The sequence below is a fragment of the Crassostrea angulata genome, chromosome 6 (assembly GCF_025612915.1).
Source record: "Crassostrea angulata isolate pt1a10 chromosome 6, ASM2561291v2, whole genome shotgun sequence".
NCBI classification, from domain to species: domain Eukaryota; kingdom Metazoa; phylum Mollusca; class Bivalvia; order Ostreida; family Ostreidae; genus Magallana; species Magallana angulata.
Window position 1 is genome coordinate 53,487,825 of NC_069116.1, and position 22,734 is coordinate 53,510,558.

The following is a 22,734-nucleotide window of genomic DNA, read 5'->3' on the forward strand; positions in this document are numbered from 1 at the left end:
ATGACAAGAAAATCAGGGGATGTTTATTATAGCTATGTTGATTTATTCCACATATAGAGCACCTTGCAACAATTAATGTAATGCTACATCACAACATGTTCAACAACTATAAAAAAAAAAATGCTAGCACAAGACGTGGTATGTACTAATATACATAATTATATGAAAGAAACTTGTAGAAATTTATCATGCGAAGCATGAATTATGCATTGAATTATATGTACAGTGAACTTGTCTTTCACTTGGACGGAAATAATATAAATATTGATGTAACAATTATACAGTGCTTTGCTTTTGGTTATCATACAAATAAAATTTCTATACAAACACCAGAATTGAATGTTGTATTATCAATAAGCTGTCAGTTTACAATTATTACTGAAAAGAACTGCAGTGTCTATGAAATTCTAGAATTAAGACTGCAATGTATAAGTGATTGCTAGTCTTTACAGAGGTTAAAAAAAGTATCTGCCTTTTCTTATATTGACACTACTGTACTTTGCTGTTGTGTATAAAAATGTGGCATGGAGATTCAAAAACAATCTACTTTCCTTTTGCTTCAACCTGATTTAAAACTACGTGTGAAGGTTTCATTATCCTGTGCAGTAAGATTTGTGTATCTCCAAGTCCCTGGCTCGTGAATACATTTTATCACACTGAGTACAAGAGAACATCTCGTTTTTCCGGTAATGGTGGTCATTGTTCGACTTGGAATAAGTGTCCGCTGATTGAGGATGTTTTTCTTGGGATGGGGACCTTTTCTTCTCTCGCCCTGAAGGGGGCACTGCAGCTAAAATGAGAGTCATTTAGATAGTTTTGCAATGCAAGGGAAGTAACTCTTTAATACAACAGTTATACAGGACAAGATTTCTTACATTTAGGATGATCCTCCATGTTTAGTTTTCCTGATCTTTTCAGTTGTATGTAGGCACTGATACTGGTTGTGTTAGCCGGGGCCATGATCATCTTTTTGCCGCTGGCTGGGCGTTCTGCTTTCTTCGCTGCACTAGAAGGTCTGCTTCCTCTTCCAACGATGAACTCATCAGAAACAGGGATCTGTGAACATTTAAATCACGTCAATTCATAACAAAAGCTTCATAATGTGGTTAGTTGTTAAAATAAGTTATTATAACACTGCTGATATGTATAATGACATACATTTGATTCACATAAAATTACTGTATTACTACATAATAAATTTGTAGAGATTAAAGAAGAAATTCTAACATAAATAGACATATATTTGATTCATATAATTAATCATTGATTAAATTATTAATAAGAAACAAAATTAGCGAGATAAAAGAAGACACCCTGCTTTATAAGTCTCACCCCATAGGCTGATGGTGAGGATTTGGGGGGCTTTCCCGAGGAGGGCTTGGTTCTTGGTCTCTCCTCGTGTTCTGTTCTGGCATTCTCATTCTTGTTTTCATGATATGAACTAAATTAGAAACAAGAGATAGCATCAAATTGAACCATCAATGACTTGTGCATTAGATATTGGCCAAAATCAATATTTTTTGTTTATAAAAAGTCAAACCTGTCTGGCATCCAAATATCTTTCTTCATTACTTTTTCTTCTTGTCTCGCATTTGTGAGGTTTTCATCAGACCATAGATGCATTGGTTCTTTCTAAAAAAACCCACAGGTTTTAGAAACACTTTGAACGTTATGTATGTTTATACCGATGTTGCTATTTAACGGTAATACTTAAGGATGACCATATATTCTCTGTATGAAATGTATATTGTAAACTAGTAAAACTCAGTCATTTAAAACTCAATGGGACCAAGAAAAAAACATGATATTGGAGGATTTTGAGATATTAAGTTTAAAAGAATAATGATAAAGAAACAGTAGGCTGGTATTTTTCAAACTCATGAACTCACATTGAGACAACATATCCACAGTAAGGTATATGACATTAAAGTTCAAATGACAAAGTTTGGCTGTATTTGACTCTTACATTTTCCCAGGCCACTTTGGGAGGCGCCCTGCCCTGCTGCAGGTTCAGGACTTTGCTGACCGAGTTCCTGAGAGTCTCGTTCTGCTCCTCCAACACCTGGATCCGGAGAGTGTTGGCCTTGACCTGATTCTCCATGTCAAACACAATGTCTCCAGTTCCTAAAGATAGTTCATGTACATGTATATTATGAATGAATGTTTAGTAAACTGGAAATACGACATTTCTTAATAATGAAAACTTTGTGAAATATTGTATGGGCGACATTCTACATGTACTTTTCTGACTATCTGGTAAATGTATATGCACTGTATGTACACTGTGTGTGTCTAAAAATAGAGAACTAAAACACATAACATGAATAGGAACATATACTTTGACACAACTAAATTATTTTGAATTACATATATGTGGCATCCAGTTTATTTGCAATTTTAAGCAGTAAGGCAGAGGAAAGTGACCTGGAATGACATATGGTCGATGGAGCCAAACAGATTGCAGTTTCTCCTAAGATCAGTATATGATGTGCTACCAAGTCCAACAAATTTGGCAGTATGGGGCTTAACTGATGACCCAAATTGCAAACTTTGTGGAAAACCAGCAAATTTGGAGCATATATTGTCATCATGCTCCGTAGCATTGTCTGAAGGCCGAAATATATGGCGGCATGACCAGATACTTTCGGTGCTTACAGACTCTCTCGAAAAAGCCAGGAAGAGACCACCACCAAAGGACAAGCGGCTCAAGTTCATCAACTTTGTAAGAGCAGGAGAGAGGGAGAAGACAGGCAGCACTGGGGAGGGTAGAGGACTTCTTGGCACGGCAGGAGACTGGCAAATGCGAGCTGACCTGAAAACCAGAATGCAATTCCCAACGGAAGTAGCATCCACCAACAAGCGACCTGACATAGTGATTTGGTCTCCGTCAAGTAGGCAGGTCATTATAGTGGAGCTGACAGTTCCTTGGGAGGAGAGAATGGAAGACGCATATGAGCGGAAAATGGGAAAATATCTCGAGCTTGTGGCAGATTGTCAGGAGAGAGGGTGGAGAGTATGGTGTTTCCCAGTGGAGGTTGGCACGCGGGGCTTTGTTGGACAATCCTTGTGGCGAGCCCTGAGTCATCGGAGTTATTGGGTTAGAGAGAAGACAGCTCATAGGGCGACTAAGCAGAGAGGCAGAAATAGCATCGCTATGGTTGTGGAGAAGAGAGGGACAGTGGGGAAGACAGTGAGAGACAATTGTGAATGTAAGATCATTTCACAGGCGGATAGCTGGATGGTCCCGGGCTGGGAGCTGATCACCCCAGTCGGCGCACCTCTGGAGGTTGTAGTGGACAGCGCCGAAACAACCGAGGAAGGAGGATCCACCTGATGACGGGATCATCACGCATCTATACCACCAAGATGTTTACAGGTAATTGCTTATACTGGTATACCAGTGACCGCCAGGAAAGACTGGATGACGACTGTGAATAGGGCAGTGACAACCTGGATAGACAGGAGGCAGTCTGGAAAGACGGACACCCCAGGGTCTGGAGGCTTAGCAGGCCAATGGACATCCTCTGTGAAGAGGAACCTACTATATCCGCTATAGACAGATACATACTAAGATACCCCCGAGGTCGCACGAGAGTGGGGGAGGATGAGCGACCAAACCAGGAGGATTACACGGATACGACTACCAACCGTGAAAGGACTGAGATGAACACGATTAACGGATCAACTTGCAGTTGTGGAAAGACTCTGAAGAACGCAAGGGGGCTGAAGATTCATATGGCAAAGATGGGGTGCAGACCAAATCAACGGCTGGCACAACGCACAGGGCAACCTGATGAGACGGAGGAGGAGGTGGTCCAGGACTCAGACCAAAGTGACCACAGTGTCCAAGTGTCAGACAGCGAGGAAGTCGACCAGCAGGTTCCAGAGGATCACAGCCAGGCGATGCCAGAGCCCAGTATTGATACAAAACGGAAGCAGAAAATCAGGTGGCCACCTAATAACAACAAAGCAGATTGGGATCAATTTGATTTTGATGTAGATTCAATCCTGAACACATCATTGGCTGGAGGAATAGACAAAAAGGTGGAGGCCATGGCCACAATAATGTACAAAGTGGGAAAGGAGAGATTCGGTTTGGAAGAGGTAAGGCAGAAACAACAGAAATCAACTGGGCACAGAAATAGACGACAACAGGAAAGAGCGTCGATAAGGAGAGATTTGAGGCAGTTGTCAAAGAGATACAGAGTCGCACCCGAAGAGGAAAGAGCAGCTTTGGCGGAGCTAAGACAAGGCATGAGAGAACGACTGAAGATACTGAACAGGGCAGAAAGGAGCAGGAAGAGGAGGAAAGAGAGGGCCAGAGCAAGAGCAAGGTTTACAGCAAACCCATTTCAATTTACATCAAAGCTGTTAGGGAAGAAAAGCTCAGGAAAGCTGCTGGCTGAGAAAGCAGAAGTGGAAAACCATCTAAAAGAAGTCCACAGTGATGAGAAGAGGGATGAAGAATTGCCTGAGCAACCCAAACTTATTCAAGTATGTGAACCAGAACACATCTTCGATGAAAGCGAACCTACGGCCAAAGAGGTGAGAGATGTCATCCAGAAAGCAAGAGCAGCATCAGCGCCAGGACCAAATGGTATTCCATATAAAGTTTACAAGAACTGCCCAAGGCTGACAAGACGTCTATGGAAACATATCCGGGTCATTTGGAGAAGAGGTCGCCTGGCAGACAGCTGGAATCAGGCAGAGGGCTGCTACATCCCCAAGGAGGAGAATTCCAAGAACCTGTCGCAGTTCCGAACTATATCACTCTTGAACGTAGAAGGGAAGATCTTGCTCTCAGTAATGGCTAGCCGCATGACAAGATACATGTTGGACAACAACTATGTGGACATAGCAGTGCAGAAAGGGGGAATCCCAGGTGTATCAGGCTGCATTGAGCACACAAGCGTTCTCACTCAAATTATTAGGGAGGCCAGAGAAGGAAAAGGGGAGTTAGCTGTTATTTGGTTAGATCTTGCCAATGCCTATGGATCGATGCCACATAAACTTGTGCAGCTAACCTTGGAGAAGTATCATGTTCCAGCAAAGACAAGACATCTATTAGAGGAATATTTCAACAGACTGGAGTTGAGATTCTCCATTGGAGATTACACAACCTCATGGCAACGACTAGAAGTTGGTATAGTCACTGGCTGTACAATCTCAGTCATACTATTCGCAGCAGCTATGAACCTACTGGTGAAATCAACAGAGAAGATGAGTAGAGGCCCATGGATGAGAGCAGGCATACGTCAACCACCAGTGCGTGCATTCATGGATGATATGACAATCAGTACTAAGACTGCAATTGAAGCAAGATGGACGCTCAAAGAAATAGAAGAGCTTATCAGTTGGGCTAGGATGAAAATCAAACCATCAAAGTCTAGAAGTCTGGTGCTGAAGAAAGGAAGGGTGACAAACTACGACTTCCAGCTGGGACAGGAGATAATCCCATCAGTTTCGGAGAAGCCAGTGAAATGCCTGGGGAAGTATTTTGATGACACACTGAGGGACACCAAGAACACAACCAACACTGTAGAACAACAACAACAGTGGATGGACGCAATAGTCAAAAGTGGACTGCCAGGAAAATACAAAACCTGGATATACCAGCATGGAGTACTCCCTCGGATTTTGTGGCCTTTGCAGGTGTACGATGTACCAATGTCCCGGGTAGAAGCTATGGAGCGCCTGACTACAAAATTCCTTCGCCGATGGCTAGCAATACCACAGTGCTTTAGTAGCGTGGGACTCTACAGTGTAGGGACTAAACTACAATTACCGCTATCATCTCTTGTCGAAGAATACTAGGTAACCAAAGTGCGACAACATCTAACACTTAGAGACAGTAAAGATGAGAAGGTGCGCGGAGCCAGGGTGAATCTAGAAGCAGGCAGGAAGTGGTCTGTTCAAGACACAGTCCGGGAAGCAGAGTTACGCCTGAAGCAAGCAGACATTGTGGGAAATGTAGCAGTCGGAAGACTGGGCCTTGGAACAATTACATCAACCAGATGGAGAACAGCAGGCAAAGGAAGCTAGTGCAAAAGGAAGTCCGGGTGATGGAGGAAGACTCAAGAATGGTTAAAGCAGTAGGCATGAAGAAACAAGGAAGCTGGGTGAATTGGGATGCAGTAAGGCAGAGGAAAGTGACCTGGAATGACATATGGTCGATGGAGCCAAACAGATTGCAGTTTTTCCTAAGATCAGTATATGATGTGCTACCAAGTCCAACAAATTTGGCAGTATGGGGCTTAACTGATGACCCAAATTGCAAACTTTGTGGAAAACCAGCAAATTTGGAGCATATATTGTCATCATGCTCCGTAGCATTGTCTGAAGGCCGATATACATGGCGGCATGACCAGATACTTTCGGTGCTTGCAGACTCTCTCGAAAAAGCCAGGAAGAGACCACCACCAAAGGACAAGCGGCTCAAGTTCATCAACTTTGTAAGAGCAGGAGAGAGGGAGAAGACAGGCAGCACTGGGGAGGGTAGAGGACTTCTTGGCACGGCAGGAGACTGGCAAATGCGAGCTGACCTGAAAACCAGAATGCAATTCCCAACGGAAGTAGCATCCACCAACAAGCGACCTGACATAGTGATTTGGTCTCCATCAAGTAGGCAGGTCATTATAGTGGAGCTGACAGTTCCTTGGGAGGAGAGAATGGAAGACACATATGAGCGGAAAATGGGAAAATATCAGGAGCTTGTGGCAGATTGTCAGGAGAGAGGGTGGAGAGTATGGTGTTTAGAAAGTGGAGGTTGGCACGCGGGGCTTTGTTGGACAATCCTTGTGGCGAGCCCTAAGAGTCATTGGAGTTATTGGGTTAGAGAGAAGACAGCTCATAGGGCGACTAAGCAGAGAGGCAGAAATAGCATCGCTATGGTTGTGGAGAAGAAGAGAGGGACAGTGGGGAAGACAGTGAGAGACAATTGTGAATGTAAGATCATTTCACAGGCGGATAGCTGGATGGTCCCGGGCTGGGAGCTAATCACCCCAGTCAGCGCACCTCTGGAGGTTGTAGTGGACAGCGCCGAAACAACCGAGGAAGGAGGATCCACCTGATGACGGGATCATCACGCATCTATACCACCAAGATGTTTACAGGTACTTATTGCCTCAACTTGCAAACTACAAAAGTGTTACAAGTTCGATTCAGAATCTGGATTATTGAAGTTATTCCATTCAATATTATGTCTAGATCCACTGGTCCATGGAGGTTTGGATATTCTATCATGAGTTTGTAACATTACCTTGCATGTCTGGATCCACTGGTCCATGGAGGTTTGGATATTCTATCATGAGTTTGTAACATTACCTTGCATGTCTGGATTCACTGGTCTATAAAGGTCTGGATATTCTATCATGAGATTGTAACATTACCTTGCATGTCTGGATTCACTGGTCCATGGAGGTCTGGATATTTTATCATGAGATTGTAACATTACCTTGCATGTCTGGATTCACTGGTCCATGGAGGTCTGGATATTCTATTAGGAGTTTTTCTCGTTCCACAGCCTCCTCCAGTTTGTTTTCTAGTTGTTGTATATCGGATTTCAATGTTGTAATTGAACCCTGGAGTTCTTCTTTTTGGGCACTTAACTTATCGATCAAGGTCTGAAAATAATTGAACAATGGTAGTACAGAGTATTTACTTATAACTACTTACATTAAAATACAAAAACACAAACATCAAAATGCCTGACAGCCAGCCGTGGTCGCTAGACACCTTTGATTTTTAAATATTGTCATATATATATAGACAAACTTACAGAAAAACATCACAATGAACTAGCACTATGGTCAGATTCATTCACATACTAACAAACTATTTTAAAAAGATTTTAAACCTCATCATTAATACCTGTAAACACCACATATTAAAGATACATGTATTATCAATTTGTACCTGGTTGTCCTTCAGTTTTTGCTTGTACTGCTTGACATTTTTCTGCACTTTCTCCAGAGTTTCCTCTATCCTGTCCTTTTCCTCCTCTATCTCTGACACTTGGTCTTTCAGCTCTCTGTTCTCCTGATCAAGGTCATCTATCCTCAGCAGCAGCGAGTCCTGCTTTGTCTGCAGACTCTGTTCAGATGCAAACTTTATTTGTAAATCCAATGAAATCAGGACAAAAAAAATGTACACAGGTGCATGTGTATAATTTTGCTGAGTTTACAGTAACCTGGGATTGTGTGTTTTTTGACTGGCAACCATAGTGACTTTTCATTTAAATTTGAGTACATTTTCAGTGAAGAGATATTTAACAGATAGTCCATCCATTGTTCACATATATACTTGTCATATTAATTAACCTCTGCGTAATGCTTCTTTTTTCAGAGTAAAAATGAAAATATAAATTTATATCAGACATTCTTCAATGTATTTTTTATTTAAAGCTGCTTGGTCTGATTTTATATCAAATTTTATGCACGCTTTTAAACGATGACTATGCTTAGTATATGTATTATAATAGACATTGCAGTAGTTTTTCCAGTCAATTATGCCATATTTCAATGAAGAAAAATATGTACAAAACAAACGACATTAAAAGGTACCGCGTTATTTCGCCTCATGTTAAATTTCACCCCTGACGACGAGACGGGTAAGATTGCATTACGACTTTAACATCGCTTTAGAAAAAGTTCGAAATGATCAGAAAAATTACAAATAAACATGTGTACGTTTTGTTTGCTAATATTTCTGAAGTCTGCTTTCTTTACAATCAATGCATAGCATGCGGGTTGAATAACCCCAATCATTCGGGGGAGGAAACCAAGCGGTTTCCTTTTCTAAACATTCCCGTGATGTATTTTGGTTTGTTTTTTCGTTTGCCCAAAAAGAAATCATTTTTATTTACTTTGAATATTTCTAACTTTGAAAGGAGACTGATTCTGGTGGTATAAATAGGAGAAAGTCCATAACTTTCTAAGATAAATGATTTGTATGGAAAAAATTTTGATACTGTAATAACAAAAAAATCGGACCAAGCAGCTTTAAAGAACGATTCCTAAAATTGACACCCTGGTCTGCCCTGATTGGTAGAAAAAAAATAAAAATTCCCTTGCTGTCTATTATCTTCTATCTTGATTGACAATATTGATCACATAAAAATGTTATTTACTTGATTATGTTTGGCAGCACTTTTGTTCCTGGCTTGTTCTTTGGACAGATCTTTGGTCGATTTCTCTAGTTTTCCCTCCACTTCCTGTAGACGACTCTGTACGCCCTCCAGATGATGCTGGAGTCTATTGACTTCTGAGGTGTCTGCATGCTTTACTTTTAATTCATCTACTAAAGCTTTCTTTGTATCCTCTATAGTTTAAATCAATATACAATGTATCTATGTATACATATATGTGATTTATATTCATAAAAAAATTGTTTTAATACATATGATTTCTGCAATAAACTACTTTTTACATTCTGTACAATTTATTACTTTTTACATTCTGTATAATTAACTTCTGGTACGTATGACATTCTGTAAAATTGATTACTTTAAATATCAATTACAATTCATTACTCTTGGCATTTTGTACAAACCTAACTCTGTCAGCATTCTTTGCTGGGAGTCTAACTCTGCCCTGTATTTCTTGAGCTGGTTTTCTATAGTCTCCTTATTAGACACCACCTCCTCCATCTTTCTAGTCACAAGGGACACTGTCTGTTTGTGTTCAGCCTCAATTTCCGTTAACTTCACATCAAACTGTTTCTGTAAGGTCGTCTGAATTTCTCTCTCTTTTCTCATTTCAGCATCAAAGTTTGCTACTCTCCTCTCTAGCTTTTTACACTTTTGTTCACAGTTTTCCAGATCCTCCTTGAGAGGGTTGATGGTGGCCATAAGGTTTTCCATGTGTTTGTTGATCCGCCCCAGATCCTTGGCTTGTTCAGTGGACCATCTTATGACATCGTTCGGGGACAACCACTTCACCTCAGCCACCAGGGGGCGGTACTTCTGAAGAGAGGAGGGTAGTTTCTGTGACTGACACATATTGACGATAACATCGCCAGCACTGCGGAAGTTCTTCTGCACAACATGACAACCCTCACAAGGCACAAAAGCAGTTTCCACTGTCTGACAAGACTTTGTGCAGGCATCACGGGCAATTTCCTCCATCTTACTAGGGGTGATAAAGCCAGTCATGGCTGATCCCACTTTGTGAGGACTGAAGTGATATGGCTTCTGTCCACTCTGGGAACTTGTCTCACTCTGTTGACTGAGCTCCTCTGCCATCTGCTTCATGTTGTTTTCCAAGTCAACCATCTTTCTTGATTTTGACTTGATCTACAATAATCATTTTTCTCATCAAATTCCATATCAACATTCAGGTACATGAAGGTGCCAATAGTTTGATCTTGAAAACTTTATTTACTGATTAATAGATACCTTAAACTTTTATTAAAATCTCTTTAATTTGATGCTTGCCTCTTCTGTGTCTATGTTTGTACATGTACATACCCGGTATTTCTTTGAGTGTGAATGAACTATTGTATGGTAGTTTAACTTCATAAAGGTAGATAGTTACTCTAAGATTAGTAGCATATTGACTTACATCCGACATGGTCTGCTGGACGACTGTGTTGAGCTGTACTTGTCTGTTACAGAACTGTTTGACCACAAGTCCAATAGAAGAGGTCCGCTGGTCAATAACATCCTCCCCTGCACGGACCAACATCTGCTGGGTCAGGGCAGACAGAGCTTGTAGCAAGTACACGAATCTGCAAATCAACAAACATAGTAAATATTTTTAACTTCATGTTATCTAATTAGTAATAAAATATATACTTTTTCAATTCAATTTAATTTATTTACCAGTATGTATGTATATACCAGTACATGATAATAAACTAAAGTTAATTTACATTTTCAATACAAAGAAAACTCAGAAGTGTTCTTTATATTAAGACACAATCGAATCAAAGTAAATAATTTTCAGTCACTTAAAGTAATTACCCCACAAGTTTAAAATTATGTTGACTCATACATTTTAATCTTTGATGTGCAGAATAATTTTATGTCAAATAACATGTTTAAAATATCTGTACAGTAGGTTTTGATGCAAATGTGGAAACTAAATAATTTATGAGTGACTAATCTATGACTTTGTATTTCATAAATTGCAACCTGTACCTGTCTATGACGAGTTCATACAAGGCAATGTGGGCCACTTGGTTATCTTCTGCATCATCACTGTAACTGTAAAGATCAAGAAGCTCCTCTATGTTTAAATCTGCACTTTGCTTGTCAGGAAATTTCCATGAGGCAACTTCCACTGGGCCTGCCCGGGATATGATTCCACTTATGGCCCACTGAATGTCTGACACATCTGTGCGTAGACTCTCAAGAATCGCCTCCCCTCCCAACAGCTCTGCCATACCTAGACGTTATATACTGCTGGAGCTGAATACATAAAAATATAATAGTATATAAAGCAGAGACATAAATAACATTGTGATTTATGTCCAGACACATAAATAACATTGTTATTTATGTCTCTGATAAAAGAGGTGATTACTGATATCAATTTTAGTTGTGATTTATGGCTATCAATTGATCATGCTTGTACCAGCTGTGTACTATACAGTTTAATAAAAATTTCAATATATTTTTGTCCCTAACAAAGATCTAAAACAAAAGTATCTAAAAATGAATTGAATTTCGCATCCATAGGGTATACCGCTGTCTCAAGATATCGCTATACTTATTTCTTTTACATTAACAGAAATGATTAAGAAAAGACAATTCATCTAATTATTTCATTCGTGATTCAATTGTATATATTCTCTCTTCACGATTTCGTAATTATGGACATTCTTTATAAACACAGCTTTCTTTCTAAACAAAATATTACCGTTTTAATTTGAAAACGTCATTTCAAATACCACAAAAAAGTTAAGCCTTCGTTTGTTTACAGGAATGTCGCAGATGCAAGACAAGTCGTGTTAGAGTAAGTCGTGCGAATTATAAACAGCTTGTTCCTGCATTCTTTGTTCATTTTGCAGGTATATACTCTGACACTCAACGATATTGTGTGGTTGCACTGTAAATTTTCTTGGTGTTAGTTATAACAAATATTAACACCAAGAAAATGTAAGCTGTTCAACCATTTTAATTTAAATCGGGACTATATAATTTTCAAGTGTTTCGTGTAAAACGATGTGTCCCCACTTTACCAAAAAACCGAACGTTAACTGCACATTTAAGGTCTTTCGATTGTCGTGTGACGTCATTGTGAGCAATCCGGAATATTTTATCGTTATCGGTTATAATAATAGTGTTATGTGGTGCATAGTTTTGCCAATATTTCTTGATTTATACTTGTGTTTAACATATTTTAAGCTATGTAAAGTGAAATGACACCAATGTTTAACAATTCATAGAGAGTAGTTTGAGTTGAAATCGCTGAATTCAATGAAAAACTGATAAAACCGTATATAGGCAAACTTGACAGAGACCACAATTCATAATTTTTTACCAGGCAAGGTAAACATTTCTTTGCAGATTTCGATAGGATATATAATGAATTACAAATGTACCAATTTTCAGTGAGTTTGAACCATTATTTCAAAAGTTATAGACGTTTTATGTTGCTAAACTGTACTTATTCATGGTTGAAAAATCGTATCAAAATGCACTGTAAATGTGATAGCTTTCATACTGGCAATTTTAAATGGCCTTAAAATGTTAAAATACTTAAAATAAAGGATTGCGATTAATTTCTTTTAAAAATTGCTTTATTATATCGAAATTAGTTAAAATAAATGTGATGTTTGATAAGAGAGCAGTCATTGCTATAACTGTCCTGATAGTGTACTTGTGTTAGCTCCTACAGCATGAACAAAATATTTGCAACATACCAATATTTAACTTTAATTTGATTGTTTGCATATTAATCATCAAATTTAAACAAAAATTACACAGATTAAACCATAAAAACATCGAGGGTGGAGAAACCTTAAAACCGTTTTAAGGGTGTTGTTTACTCAGGGTTTGAGTTCTCGAATTCGGGTTGTTATAAAGTTCAATGTCATGAGTATAATTTGTTCTAAACACAAAAAGTATCTGTGAAATGAATTATTATTGACATAACATTCGATATTTCTACTATGTTATGGAGTTATGCCAAAACAAAAATAGACTTTTAGCCAAACAGAGGAAATTCGGACTAAATTTTGCAGATTTTGTTTTCTGCTAAAACATTTTTGAAGTACTCTAATATTAAAAGTTAAGATTTTATATTTTAGTCTTTATAATTTTGCATATCTTCTGGTAGTTTTACCTCATTTATTCATTATAATAACCGTATGGCATGAGTTTAAAAAATATTGAAATATGCTTAAAAACGAGAAAAAACACCATATCTCAAAATTTTGATCATTGACCTCATATAAATTATATGCCAACATAATAAGATCAATATAAGTAGTTTAATGCTATAAATGTTTTTGTATTATCATCATTCAATTTTTTGTAAAATTGGATTAAAAATGAGTAGGAATTTGAAAAGTGATAGAGGAAATTCGGACTGGAATATTTATAAAAATTGTGAAGGAAAACTTAATGCTTTGTATGTATTTAGTGTCACTGCCATTCATAAATTGTATTTCATTTTCAGAAATGTTGAGCAATTTGTATTATTTTCACAATTAAGAAATTCTCAATCATAGTGTAAAATTTTAAGTGATTTTCCTTTAATTTTCCAAAAATATACAATGGCCATTAACTCAAAAAATAGGTCATTGACCTACTTTTTTGAAAATGAAAATAAACACTACAATAAAAGGTCTATAACACACAAAAGTTGGTTTTTCATTATCATCAGTGGAATTTTTTTTCATTCTGAGTAAACATCATCCTTAACAAGAACTTGGATTTTGGGCAGTACGTGACAAACTTTGATTTGATGAAGGCGGGGTCTACTCATGATTAACTGCCCAGTCCAGGCACGTAGCATGGTTTTTGAAAGTGGGGGGGGGGGGGGGCAGACCCATCCAAAAAATCTTGACAAGCAAAAAAAAAAAAAAATTAAAGTTTCCAAAAATCTTCAAAATCCTAATCCGTGGGGGGAGGGGGGGGGGGTAGACTAAACTATACTTCAAAAAAAAAACAAAAGTTTTACCTCCAAATCATGATATTCCTAATCCGTGGGGGGGGGGGGGGGGGGGTAACTTCAATTTGACTCCTCATTTCCTTATTTTCATATCAATTTTTTACTTGCTTCCAAAAAAGTGGGGGGGGGGGGGGGCAACTCCATTATAATTCATTTTTTTATATGTAAATTTTAAAAAAAATTGTTGCTGCCAGAAAAAGTGGGGGGGGGGGGGCTGGCCCCCCCCCCCCCTGATGCTACGTGCCTGCAGTCTTTGGCTAATAGATACTGAATACATTGAACACTTGAACGCAATGACACTCGCCCGATTAGAAAAAAGGGGCTGTTTTGATGAGCAAACTATAATTTACATAGTAACATCCCACAGAAAGTCCAAGCTCTTGTTGAAAACGGTTCTAAAGTAGCGCCATAGGGATTGAAAGCCTTATTTTTTTATAGTCTGCATTTATAAATATGAACCAGGTCTTATTTGATTGAATACGAAAGTCTATTTAATTCTTAGTGCAATTAGCCATGTACATGAATAACAGATCAACACCACAACTGGCAAAAATCGTCCGCCGTTATGACATTTGTTAAAAATTTTCCTAATTTTGTTTTTATTTATTCCGGAATACCTATGATAAATAGGCCAAATGCTGATATTTTGCCTCGAGATTTTCTTAATAATAATGAATGATTAATAATAATAATTAAGGCTGCTTTGATGTATATCAAAATAGTTATACAGTATAATGAGTTACTAAAAAGCCAATGGTGTTTATTTTAATAGCTATAAAATGATAAAAATTTGCGAATAAACCTGTTACTTCTCCATAGATATACATGTATCGTAAAAATGCTCAATGTTCTTTCGAGAAAAAAAAGGCGCGTATCTTTTGCAATGCAAGGTACTTTTGCGAATAACACGTGTAACTTTCCCGGGGGGGGGTGGAAAACGAAAATATTTCGTAAATAAATAGGTTACTTTCGCAATATAACACACGTATAAAGCGAAATCTTTGCATTAAGCTTATAAGTATACGACCCTATCATAGGCGTCGGAAACGGTGGGGGTGTCTTAACACCCCCCCCCCCCAACTTTTTTTTTTTTGCGAAGTTATAAATGTACATAATAAGTCAAGACCCAACTTTCAAATTCGCTTTCGATGCCATATCTGCATGGTTCGATACGTATACAATACAATAATTATACATCGCCAGTTCGATTCACGTAACCTTTAATTTCTTTTAAAGGCCTATATATATGACAGTATAATAATAATACAGTGTAAATATAAACGGTTACATAGTAAAACTATTTTTAACGTTTATTTCATAATTAAGCGAATGATAACTTCACGTACATTTAAGATAAACGAATCGGTTCAAATCTTGTGTGAGTTCATGTAAATATGGTGTGGTAATAGGAAGTCATCTAGCTCTATGAATTATAAAAACATTTTAAAAACAATAAAATCCTTTCCACTTTAGGTGATTCATGCGGGATATGAAGGTGGCGACATTGCAGAAAAAATTTCTGCGATCATATTGCAGAAAAAAAATACTGCAATGATCGCTACCTTGAAACCTGCATGAGTCGTCATAGAAAGCATTTAATTGTTTTTATTTACATCTTTCTTTTAACAAATTGATAAATTGATTGTAAAAAGTAAGTAAAACTTATTAGTACGTTTCGACGAAACGGCGCGTGTAGATTTCAGTCCTGTCAGTTTCAGTCGCTGTAGGTTTCAACCAATCGATAGAGGGTAAATTCTTTAGAGCTAGAAGCATTTTAACAAGGCCTTGGACTTTCAGTAGGACGTTACTATCTATTTCTTGCGTCAAAAAAAGTTTAAAATGATACTGGTTTCGAATGAAATATACACCGATTTCATGGTCTTAGCCCAAAAGCCAAACAAATCTTATTGATTTCAAAAAGCAATAGCTGAGTGGCCTACAATGAAAAAGACAAGGCTGAAGCCTATGACACATTGCTGTTTCACACCCGTTAACTACCCAAAGTCCAAGCTCTTGTTAGAATGCTTCTATATACATTGTAGAGCTAAACCGTTTCCGTAGGACATCTGTCATTTAAAGATAGAACATTCTATCTAGTTAGTTTGAACATATTTTATTGTATATATAATATACAAAGGGTTCGAACACAAGTTCTTGCAACTTACTAGGTTCTCACCCAATTACAAGTAATTTGCAATTGTCATAAAACATGGTACAGGTATATACACATATATTGAAAAAAAAATGGTAAAGAACAAAATAGTATACTTATGTAAATCTGCGAGAATTGATTATAAAGTTCTGCACAGCTGTGAAAATTCTAACATTAGTTTTATAATCTAGGTTGTCATTACCCCATAATAAAGTATGCGAATCTATAATACCTAAACTTTGTATTTGGAATAGTTCATTAAATAAGGTATTCCTTGCATTAGAAAATAGTTTACAAAAAAATAAAAAATGATATACATCTTCTTTCTTTCCACATATGCAATTTGGAGAATCAACAATATTTCTTCTGTGTAAATCATAATTTAGTAAACAATTGTGTATTAATTTTGTATGAATGATGTTAGCTACTCTTTTGCCATGAAGAAAATATTTTGGAACTTTTGAATCACTGCCATTATTATAGATGATTCTTTGAAACTGGCGGATGGATGTTGATTTTTTAATATCCGAATTTAGTGAGTTCCATTTGCCTATAGCATCTGGAATAAATGATTTTTTGTATGTATCGTACTTAACTCTAGGAGGTATATACTAGTAATTGTCTTCATAACGAGTATTGTAGCGAGAATTATCTTTCCTAAAAATGTTAGCAATATCACTAAGATATTGAGGTACAAGATTGTAATGAATTTTGTACATAATCGCCAGTTTAGCTATTTCTCTCCTTTTTGATAGAGAGTCCCAACCCGTTTCGAAATACAATGATTCCCTTGAGGCCAAAATTGGAAGTCCCGTGACAATTCTTGCAGCGTGTAGTTGTACTTTCTCTAACTTTTCAATTTCTGCGGAAGAACAACCATCCCATACCACAGAAGCATATTCTAATATTAATGGCCTTACAAAAGTTATATATAATTTTGATAGTTTGTCTCTGCCTAAAGTAAATTTAAGTTTCTTAAGTAGTCCCAATTTTTTACAAGCGATGTTCACTATATCATTGATGTACACAGACCACTTCAAATCATCAGAGAGCGTTAGGCCTAGATGTTTATGACAAGAAACAATATCTAACTGACAATCTTGAAAAAACAGTTCTGGGGTTACATTACGTTTTGATTTGCTAAAAAATACAACTTTGGTTTTATTAGGATTAAATTTAAGTAACCAATCATTGGACCATTTTTCTAATATTCTAAGGTCATGATTTAACACATTTTCGACATTTCTTAAGTTTTTATCCGCATACTGGATTGAATTATCATCTGCGTATAATCTACAAAAGGACAACATATTTTGTGCAACATCATTGACATAAATTAAAAACAAAAGGGGCCCAAGTACAGATCCTTGTGGCACTCCAGCATTAACACTTAAGCTGGATGATAATAAATCTTTATACATCACTTTTTGAGATCTGTTACACAAATAGCTGCTAAACCATTGAAAAAGATTGCCACAAATACCGTAAGTTTGTAATTTAAAAAGAAGCCCTTCATGCCAAACTCTGTCAAAGGCTTTTGATAGATCACAAAAAACAATGCAACATGATTTACCCTCATCAATATTCTTAACAATGCTATGATATGTCTCAATTAACTGGTACACTGTTGAATGACCGGGTAGAAAACCGGCTTGGTATTTATAAAATAAATTGTTACTATGGAAATAATTATAAACATGTTTGAAAACAATTCTCTCCATTATTTTACTTACACAGCTTAGTAAAGAAACGGGTCTATGATTACATGCGAGTGATGGGTCCTCTTTTTTAAAAAGAGGTAGAACATGGGCCATTTTCCAACTATTAGGAAATGATCGTTCTAAAAGAGACTTATTAAAAAGTAAACATAAAGGCTTGCATATTGTAAACATAATTGATTTTAACATTTTGTGACTAATACTATCAGGTCCAATAGCTTTGTTGACTGGCAAAACAGATATAATGTCAGTCACTTCAAACTCTTCAATAAAAATGTTGTCTAAGGTTTCGTCACATTGTAAGTACAATTCTGGTAAAACCTTACCGGTAGTCAGAATATTCGAAATAGATGAAAAATATTTGTTAAGCACTTCTGTTTTATCAACATCAGAAAACGCTGTTTTAACATTATTTTTATTTTTATCATCTGTGTATTGTAAAGGTGGAATTTCACTGGTTGTTTTTGTTTGGAAAACGTCTTTAAGAAGTTTCCAGTATAATTTGTTATTGCTTTTACTAGAGTCATCAATAAAAGTTTCAATGTTGTCGTAGTAGTTAGAAAATGCTTGCTTTTTCATGTTGTTTACTTGATTTCGAACTTTTTTATACTTTGACCAATCACATATTTTGTTAGTTTTCATTGCAATGTTACGTAGACGATCTCTAATCCTAATTGTTTTACGTAGAGTAGAATCAAACCATGGCTTATCCTTAGGTCGAACAGTAATAGTTTTTTCTGGAATGCACTCACGTACGCATTTGAGGAAATGAATGGCAAAAGTTTCAGCAGCGACAGAGACGTTACTGGCTTCAGATATAAGAGTTGACCAGTTACTATCCTTAATCAAAAGATTTAACCTATCAAAGTCCGCACTTATATAATCCGAAATTTTACGTTTGTACGCCCGCTTTAAATTATACTTCAGAACAAGCGAGATATGTGTAGCTTTATGGTCGCTAAGAGTAGAGTCAATTTCAATAGTCCCTGCTTCGCCTATTTGAGTATCTATTGTTGTGAGAATATGGTCTATAAGTGTGCGTGTCGTGCTGGAAATTCGTGTAGGTTCGTGGATGTTGTTAATTAAACTATAGTTTGACATAACATCGACAATTGGATGTGACTGTGGAATATTTAGAAAATCAACATTTAAATCTCCAACTATGACTATTTTGTCGGATATTTCCCCAACTTTATCTAAAGACCATAAAAAATTTGTCCAAAATCTATTGTCAGCGTGAGGAGGACGATATATGCAACAGAGGAAAAAGTTACAGGTATTGTTTACGATTTCTATCCACAAACATTCTATCCCTACTGGTTCGTATTCTGAGCGTCTATGTACTTGAATGATGTTTGAAACATATATCATGACCCCACCTCCGTAACAGTTTCTATCTTTTCTATAAATAGTATCAAAAACGTAAAGTGAAAGAATATCGTTCGACACAGTGTCGTTGAGATGAGTTTCGGTAAAGCATAAAATGTCGAAATCATGAACCAAAGTATTAAGATGAGCAATTTTGTGTCTGATACTTCTAATATTTAGGTGAATTATGTCAAGGACATTGTCAGTCATTGGTCCAGGGTTTACCTCAATATCGCCGGATCGATATCATCAAAATAAATATGAAAAATTGTAGGTAAAAATTGATTAAAACTGCGTTATCCCTAATACGTATTGCAGTATTTGTGATGGTGATGACACATGATTTGAATATTGAATACATTTTCGAAAACTTAAAAAGAAAAGTGGCGGTCTTTGACAAACATCTGCATGAAAAATAGAAAGAGCCGATTGCAGCACGGTATTGCTCAATAGAGTTAGCCATTGTCAAAATGTTTGGATTTGAAAAATACCGGGTAACATAAGCGGCTGCAATCGGTAGAAAATAATAATGCCTTATAGAAAAATAGTGCCAGATAGAAAAATAGTGCCGGTGTAACGAAGAATTTTGACCCGGGTTGAAAATTGACCCGGGGGTCATTTTTCCACGTTGAATATTGAGACCAAAGGTGTTGAATAAAGACCCTAATCCGTTGAAAATTGACCCGCATCGTGGAATTTTGATCATGAAACCGGTTCAAAATTCAACAGCAAAGAAGCACAAATTAACGAATCAATATTATAACTTGAGTTTATTTAATTAAAAATTATCAGTTTTTATATATTTATTCTTTAGATATACATGTTCAAATGTTTCAAAGGGGGGGGGGGATTAAAATGAGACTTATAAATAATTATTTTTTGAATTTACATAGTATCCCTTTAAATATGTACATGTAATAACTATTTTATTCATAATAATCTTTTCGCGAATAATTGCTGTGTGTGATATCTATATATTTTTAAAGAAATATATGTTTTTAATAATATTAGTATACATGGTTACACGTTAAAATATTCAATTCAGTAAAACTCTCTTTTTAATTTGCTGGAGAAGTGTACAAATATAAATAATTTTAAAAAATTACAATACGTCATATTATTTAATTTTGGTTTTACATTCACCCAGTAAATTGAAACTTTGATATTGTTCATTGTCAATTTTCTGAGTGGGTGTAAATAAAAAAAATTACAGTATGTCATATTGAGATTTTTGTGTTTGCACCCACTCAGTTTGTTAAAACTGTGACTGTCTGAATTTTGTATTCACACCCATCCAGCCAATAACAGTTTACAAAATTATGATATGCTAACATGATTATACTCTTTCATGAACAATGCTATAGTAACTATACCTTGAAAGCCGAATTTCGGTGTTTTATTTGTTCCGTTAGACTAACTTTTGATGTTACTAAATATCATCAAATCGCTAATTTTGAGGTACAGGTATAATACTTAAATAGGTTTAAACAGTGTACCTTAAGAGAATCAAAAACGCGTTGGAGATCTAATATAAGTATAAACATGGGAAACAATTTTACAATTTTATCTTTATGAAAAATCAGAACTACCACAAAGTATATAGTTCATATAAAATGGTACACTAATGTCAATAAGTTGTTTAAAAAGTTCGTCTCTTTGTTGAGTGTATCTTGGATATCCAGGGGAAAAATCACATTTCCTTCAGATTCAGACCCACAGTATAAACATCGAGTCACATCAGAAAAAAACCTTAAATAAATAAGCTTTACTACCTTTATTCCGTAATTAACGTAAAATAATATTTCCTATTGCCTTAACTGAAAGGTTTAGGTATATTTTGTTTTTTAAGTTTTGACTTAATAGAAAGATAAGTAAATATACAGGTATAATACTTAAATAGGTTTAAACAGTGTACCTTAAGAGAATCAAAAACGCTTTGGAGATCTAATATAAGTATAAACATGGGAAACAATTTTACAATTTTATCTTTATGAAAAATCAGAACTACCACAAAGTATATAGTTCATATAAAATGGTACACTAATGTCAATAAGTTGTTTAAAAAGTTCGTCTCTTTGTTGAGTGTATCTTGGATATCCAGGGGAAAAATCACATTTCCTTCAGATTCAGACCCACAGTATAAACATCGACTCACATCAGAAAAAAACCTTAAATAAGTAAGCTTTACTACCTTTATTCCGTAATTAACGTAAAATAATATTTCCTATTGCCTTAACTGAAAGGTTTAGGTATATTTTGTTTTTTAAGTTTTGCCTTAATAGAAAGATAAAGTTGATGAAATTTTCTTTATTCCATAATTTACATGTAGACGGAGCAAAGCTATTGTAATAAGTATATAGTGGTAGATAGTAAAAAAGCTAATTCGATCTATGATTATATGCATGTTCAGTAAGAAAATATGATTGAATTCAATCTAACATATATTGTGGAGCTAAACCATTTATATTCTTGTAGAATATAATAAGTTTATGGTTACAATGTATCCCTTCGAGATTGCAGGGTTTCCAAATTAAGCTCATTATATAAAATTATTTTAGAAGAATTAACTCTGATCCCTGTCACTGTCCTGGTTGCTTCAATTTGTACATGTTTAAGCAATTCGGAATTTTCCTTGATACAGCTGCTCCAAACAACATATCTATCAGTTGTTTACTTTTCGCATACCTTTTTAATGTATATACCATTAATATAATTAGATCAACCATCCTCCGACTGTATATCTAGATGCAAACCTACTTTTTTTTTAATTGATAACATTTTTGCTGTAGAGGGTATATGTTTTTAATTTTTTAGAAAATATATTACGTCAGTTGCCTGTGTTTCTAATTTACAGGTAAATAATAGAATTGAAAACTCAAAATAATAGAAATAAATTGCATTTTTAAGAAGAACCATGACTGTATATGCAGAAAATTGGATGGTGCTTCAATAAAGTTTATGAAAAATCATTTTTAAGTCGTAAAAAATTAAAAACATGTGTAAATATGTATATGCTGTATATATGTATACGTATAAAAAAAACCAGTATAAATGAAAATTGTTGAATTGCCTTAAAAGTGACGGACAATATGTTTGTTAGATATATTTATCAGAGATTGTGACAAGTTTAAACAATAAATTCTGTCACATGAGGGAATGAAAACCATGTCATCTATGTCAAAAAATATTCTAGCCCTACTCGCCTGCTCCATTCCGAAGCAAACGGTCATCTTTTTAGCTTTTATACATAGTAGTGTAAGATCAATTGTAAGATCAAAACTCTGAGGTTTGGGTCAATTCTCAACAGGATCAATTTTCAACGGGTCGAGGACATCAGAGTTTAGAAAAATCTTTCTCATACCGTTGAAAAATGACCCCG

The 22,734-nt window shown here is 36.0% G+C and overlaps 1 protein-coding gene across 1 annotated transcript; it reads right to left on the reverse strand.

Moving 5' to 3' along the window:
* Window positions 1–22: 22 nt before the first annotated feature.
* Window positions 23–11,941, reverse strand: LOC128189749 (coiled-coil domain-containing protein 157-like). Its single transcript, XM_052861487.1, has 12 exons — window positions 11,859–11,941; window positions 11,138–11,407; window positions 10,560–10,725; window positions 9,550–10,291; window positions 9,128–9,318; window positions 7,915–8,091; window positions 7,454–7,622; window positions 1,967–2,124; window positions 1,541–1,632; window positions 1,333–1,441; window positions 876–1,056; window positions 23–790 (listed from the first exon to the last, which is right to left on the reverse strand). Exons 2-12 carry the CDS (start codon window positions 11,380–11,382, stop codon window positions 594–596), a joined length of 2,427 nt encoding a protein of 808 aa, XP_052717447.1. The 5' UTR covers window positions 11,383–11,407; window positions 11,859–11,941; the 3' UTR covers window positions 23–593.
* Between the last annotated feature and the right edge of the window lie 10,793 nt (window positions 11,942–22,734).